This window comes from Pundamilia nyererei, unplaced genomic scaffold (genome assembly GCF_000239375.1).
Source record: "Pundamilia nyererei isolate P.nyererei 1_Seehausen unplaced genomic scaffold, PunNye1.0 scaffold00022, whole genome shotgun sequence".
Classification (NCBI taxonomy): Eukaryota; Metazoa; Chordata; class Actinopteri; order Cichliformes; family Cichlidae; genus Pundamilia; species Pundamilia nyererei.
Genome location: NW_005187423.1, coordinates 3,148,490 through 3,153,984, shown reverse-complemented (window position 1 = coordinate 3,153,984; position 5,495 = coordinate 3,148,490). Strand labels below are relative to the sequence as shown.

The following is a 5,495-nucleotide window of genomic DNA, read 5'->3' as shown; positions in this document are numbered from 1 at the left end:
TTTATTTCACCGAGGTCATACTGCACGGCTCACCCCCCCACCCCCCCTTTTTTTTTTTGCTGCCCCTCCATGAGAAATCTTGTGTGTCGTGTAAACAGAGGACCAGAAAATAACAAGCACGAGAAAAAAGGAAAATTTCCACCCCGGCGTCCCCTCACCTCCCTCCCCTTTCAGTGTACCCACTACTTGTTGTCCTTTATTTGTAGCCTAAGTGCCTTGGCATTAAATCTTATTATTTTTTTGGTAAATAAACCAGTTTCTGGTAGGAATTACACACAACTTGGTGTGAGGTCCTTTTCAGTAAAAGGGGCCTGGATCCTTTTATCTAAAATGTTTTCTATTTCTGCTTTTGTAAGACACTTTTGAGTGCTTTGAAAGAGAGAAACCAGGTTTTTCTTGCGTTTCTGGGGGTGAGGTTGGGGATTTTTCTCAGCATTGTGGTGAGATTTATTCTAAGAGGCTGCATTTTTTCCTGATTTCCCTCTTTGTTCTCTGTAAGTAGTTCCAGGCCCCCCCTCACTCTCTCTCTCTCTCACACACACACACTCGTCTGTGTGTGCGTAAATGCGCACAAAGCTCTGTGATTTTGCACATGGGCGTACGCGTGTGCGCAGGGGAGGCACATGTGTGAATGTGTGCGCGCGAGGCTGAGGCGGGGACTCGACGTGACACCTGCTGTTGGGATGAATAGGGTCAGTGGCAGGGCCCTTCAGCAGGCAGCAGCTGCTTGTTCTCACTACAAACCCGACTCCCCGTGAGCATCAAAGCCTCGGGGACTACAACCGAGGGCCCTGACACAACACACAGTGCCCTCTACCACCATCTCCTATCATTACAGTTATTATCCTCAACTATTGCAATCCTCCCGCCCACCCCCTCTCCCAGGGTCACGATCTTAATCATTCGGAAGGAAACTTGAAATTGACCTGAGAAAAACATCAAAAAGCAAACTTCAATTTCCATTCGTGCGCTCTCTGAAAGCAGGAAGAGGTTTCCAGACAGCTGCTGACAGACAAGGATTCCTGGTATTTGGTTGGTCTGACCTGTCTGTGCTCTCTTGCTGTGTGGTAGTCTGCCCCACGTGTGACTTAGTGGGTCTGAAAAACATTCCCTGTGGCATAACAGAGGGAAAGGGGCAGAAGATAAACAGTGAGGTAGGAAAACATCAGTCTGTGCTTTAGCTGCTTCCAAAGCGAGTCCATCACGTTTATATACCATCTGTTTGGACAGGTTTTTTTTTAAATTAGAAATTAAGAAAAAAAAATAACATCGCATTAATCCATAATCACATGGTAGACTTACAAAGTACACATCCTTTGGTAGCATTTTGTTTCACTGGCATTCTTCAGAGTTCACAGTGAAGGTAGGACAAATCCAGCATCTTCCCTTATCTATCCACCAGAGGTCAGCCTTTTATTAGCAAAATCTGAAGCCTCACAAAACCGCTTTTTTTCATGAGAAAATTTACATTAAAAGGGGGTAAAAATCTATAAATTACTAGTGATGCAGACCCGATATATGAATGATTTTGCTTTGCTGTGTTGTACAAACAGGGGCGTGTGTCTGAGGTTCTGAGATGAGTCACGGCACTAAAGCCTCCTGCTGGTTATTTGGGCTCAAACATACTATTAAAGTATACACATTGCAGTCCTTTTGCAGTGCACTTGTTAAATGAAGGGTTTGTCTACTTGATACTAAACAGGCAGCCGATGGTGCTGTGAATATTTTCCAAAAAAAAAAAAAGAAAATGCAAAAAAAGTTTCCAGCTGAGCTGAAAATTCTTAACAAAAACAAACAAGTCGGCTCAAAGTGTTCCCGCCTATTTTTACAGTTGTGCGTGTGGTTTTTTTGTTGGTGATGTTGTTGTTTTTGCTTATTAAATCATTCCTTAATGTTGCATGCCCTTTTTTATTTGACCCATGTAGTTTGCAGGAAGTTGAGCTAAGATGCAGGTGGCAGGAGTCTGGTCCTTTTGCTGAGTTTGTAGTTGAAGTACATGAGAGCCTTGGACTGCGGGGCTCTCCTGGGTTGGCAGGTGCGTCCGTTGCCGAAGAATCCCTCCAAACACAGACAGGTGTAGGAACCATCGGTGTTGAAGCAACGAGCATGGCGGCTGCACCGGTGAGCCCCGGTTAAACATTCATCCTCATCTTTGGAGAAGAAGAGAAGGAAATAATAGTTTGATGGCCTCACAGCATGCGAGTATGCTAAACCTGCTTTACAGTTGTTTTATCGATCAGCGGGAAGAGAGCGAAAAGGTTTTGGGACTGACTCCTCGAAACCTGCCTAATAGATAATTTTGCAGTGTTCATCACACAGATGAAAACAAAAAAAACAGCTTGCGGGTGAGCCCACAGCTGAGTGGGTGAGCTACGAGTGCTCATCAAATAAACATGGTCTCTGGATTCTCTGCTGCCAAAGCACATCTTCACATGATCCCTCTCCTCTGCCAATTAGCGCAGATGAGGAGAACATGTGGGGATGGTGCTGTGATCCATTTAGTCATTTACGGGGCTGACATGGAACCAATTTGAAAGAGATTTTCAAAAATTCATATCACTTCTGGCTTCACTTTGGTGGGAAATGTTATATCTTCTTTGCTCTCTCGCTGTATTTCAGATTTTCTCAACCATTCAAGTCCAAGAAGACAACAAAATTCTATGAATTAGAAAAAAAACAAACACAAAATACACACACACACGCACACACATACACACGTGACAGTCTGCTCAACAACATTGCTTTTTACCTCGGCATTTAACGGAGCCCTCCAGCGCCCCCATCACAAAACCGTCTTTGCACACACAAACGAAGCTGCCAAAAGTGTTCTTGCACGTCCGCCGTGGTGGACACACATCCTGCTGACACTCGTTTACATCTGGAACACAACGCAAATAAATGTTTGACTTGCACATCACTGAAGTTTTTGTTATTTTGGGGGATACAACAGCTCAGTATACATCACTTCAGAAGACCTTACAGTGACTTACATTCATTTCCTGGAGATTTACACTAAACTCTAAATCTAATCTCACCCTAAGCCTAAACCGTGTGTTCACCTTAATGTTTGATGATGACGCCTTATTTTTTCCCCATGAAGAAGACATGACCACATATTGTGACTCTGTGAACAGAGTCCAAACCATACCATGAGTCCACACCTGGACCACACACACGCACACACACACACGCATGCACACAAACACGGCCCAGTCTTTCCAGGACAAGGTGCTTTCTTGTCTTCGCTCAAAACAGCAATTACCTTCTAAAACACACAAATGAGTACCTGGACCTCACATCATTGCTTTGAAAGGTGCGCTGTTAAAAGACAAGGAATGACCCAAACGCATACAAATTCAGGTGTGGACCATGAAGCTGTGTATGGGTTTTTGGCACACCCTGCAAGTCACTCATGAAAATATAAAATCATAAAGTTTGTGAACCAAGACCACAGATCTATGGAGCTGAACTAGTTTTTAAAGCCGACCTGTTTATGACACTTTAAGCGGGGTATAGATTGAATAAAACCTGGACATCACCAGCATTACGTCACAAGTTTGGTTTTAGATTACCAGTTTCAAATCTTCATCATTAATGTTTGGTATTTTGGAGAAGCTACCTTATATGGATGCGAGGGTAGAGTGCCTCGCAGATTCTAGATGGGACACCTCTCAATCAACACAACCACACCCCTAACTCAATTATCAAGGTAGATGAGTTGTAAAAAGAAGAAGGGAAACCATCCACAAAGGCCAAAATGATTTTGCCCCCTCTACCAGGTTGTAAATATGCTTTTCAGTGTTGAAAAATTGGGCATTTTATCATGGGAGTTTATAGGGATTAACTCATTTCTGGAGCCAGCCTCAAGTGGCCACTAAAGGAACTGCAGTTTTTGCCACTTACAAGCTGAACTTATAAATTATCTTTACTGAGGGCTTCATTGATGCATATAAGATCCTACTGAAAAAAACAGAGCATCTTCAGAAAATTATTTGAGAAGTACTAAAAGGAATTTCTAATATTTTGCACCAACCCTGAGCGATAAAGGATTTTTTTGTGTGTTATATTTGAATTATTTTAAATGTCTCTGTACCTAATAAGCTGACAACCAAATATTTCTTTCCTAGGTAATATACTTACTTTAAGGAAGAGGAGGAACACCTGCAGATTTTTTAATTATTATTTGTCATTTGTCCCAGTGTCATTTAAATAGAGCAGTATTTCAGTGAGAGAAAATCAAAAAACAGTGACTTCCCACTGCCTTTGAAGTTGACTAGCTCCCACAAAGAGTGTGTGAATGCGCCTTAACAGCTGCGAGGTTCGCTTCATTACAGGACAGGAGTCGTCAGGAGTTATCGAGAGGGACTCCAGCATTTTAGGTAATTCCCTTCATTTTAGGTTATTAAAGGCTATTTTTACCACTGGGTGGACAGATCAGTGGATGTCTGGTAACTTAGCTGCAGGTAGTTGACATAATGTGCATGCTTTCATCACACTCAACTGAGTGTGGAGGCTTTTTTTTTTTTTTTAAGCTTTGAGCAAACATTTCCTAATAGATTCATCTATGAGTTCTAATTAAGCATTTATTCAGACCTGATAGTAAGTTGATGATTATAAATCAAAGCTCTTTAGCTCTTTAGACAGACATCAGTTGGAAAATAAAAACCCACTCTCTCCCATATACGAGAATAATGTCACATTGACAACTAACAGCAACAGCAACGGCAATTTTATTTATATAGCACGTTGGATTACACATAAACTCAATGTGCTCAACATAAACGATAAAACATGACACCTTTGTGGGTTAAAGGCAATAAAAACAACAAAATAAAGAAATAAAATACTATTTAATGTTACGCACACACAGGCGCGCGCACACACACATTAACTAAGTATAGACCTGTGAGAATAAAAAGGTTTTGAGGGTTTGAATATAGACACAGTTGTAGTTAACCTAAAGTCAGCAGGCAGAAACCCCCCCAGGACCACAGCAGCTGAGAGCACCTCAGCTCACGAAAATCTGGGAATTCTGGGAATAGTTGAAAGATTTGCACAAACCATTGAGTGTTTTATGAACTAATAGAAGGGTTTTAAAGGTAAAACTATTTTGAACTTGGATCCCACAAAGTAAGCAGAGGTAATATGTTCAAATTTGCATGTACCTGTAAAGGCTGCTGCATTCTGACCAAGCTGAAGTCAACTTACTGATAATTTGGAGGAGCTTGCTAAAACCTGCTAAACATGAATGCATGGACCAATTTCTCAGTTTGAAATGAGAATTTTCTCATTTTTTGACATATTTTTAAGTGATAAAAAGCAGTCCAGGGGTCCGTTCTTCGTACCTCGCTTACTACATCCAAGATCAAATCATCGCGCCAACTTTGAGCTCGCTATTCCGGTTCTCCGAACACACCTGTTGTTGACGATTAGTACAGCTGGATGAAGTAATGTGAGATCACTGGGTGGCTTAAAAGGGGCTACGCATCGATAGT

The 5,495-nt window shown here is 41.8% G+C and overlaps 1 protein-coding gene across 2 annotated transcripts in view; it reads right to left on the bottom strand.

Moving 5' to 3' along the window:
- Nucleotides 1-1,404: 1,404 nt before the first annotated feature.
- The window catches only part of LOC102193445 (nephronectin), a 10,784-nt gene continuing 6,693 nt past the window's right edge, over nt 1,405-5,495 (bottom strand). For both annotated transcript variants that reach the window (XM_005726943.2, XM_005726944.2), the window contains exons 6-7: nt 2,750-2,878; nt 1,405-2,150 (exon numbers count right to left, since the gene is read on the bottom strand). In XM_005726943.2, the coding sequence (XP_005727000.1) occupies nt 1,942-2,150; nt 2,750-2,878 (338 nt within the window). In that variant the 3' untranslated portion in view covers nt 1,405-1,941. The remainder of the gene's footprint in view (nt 2,151-2,749; nt 2,879-5,495) is intronic.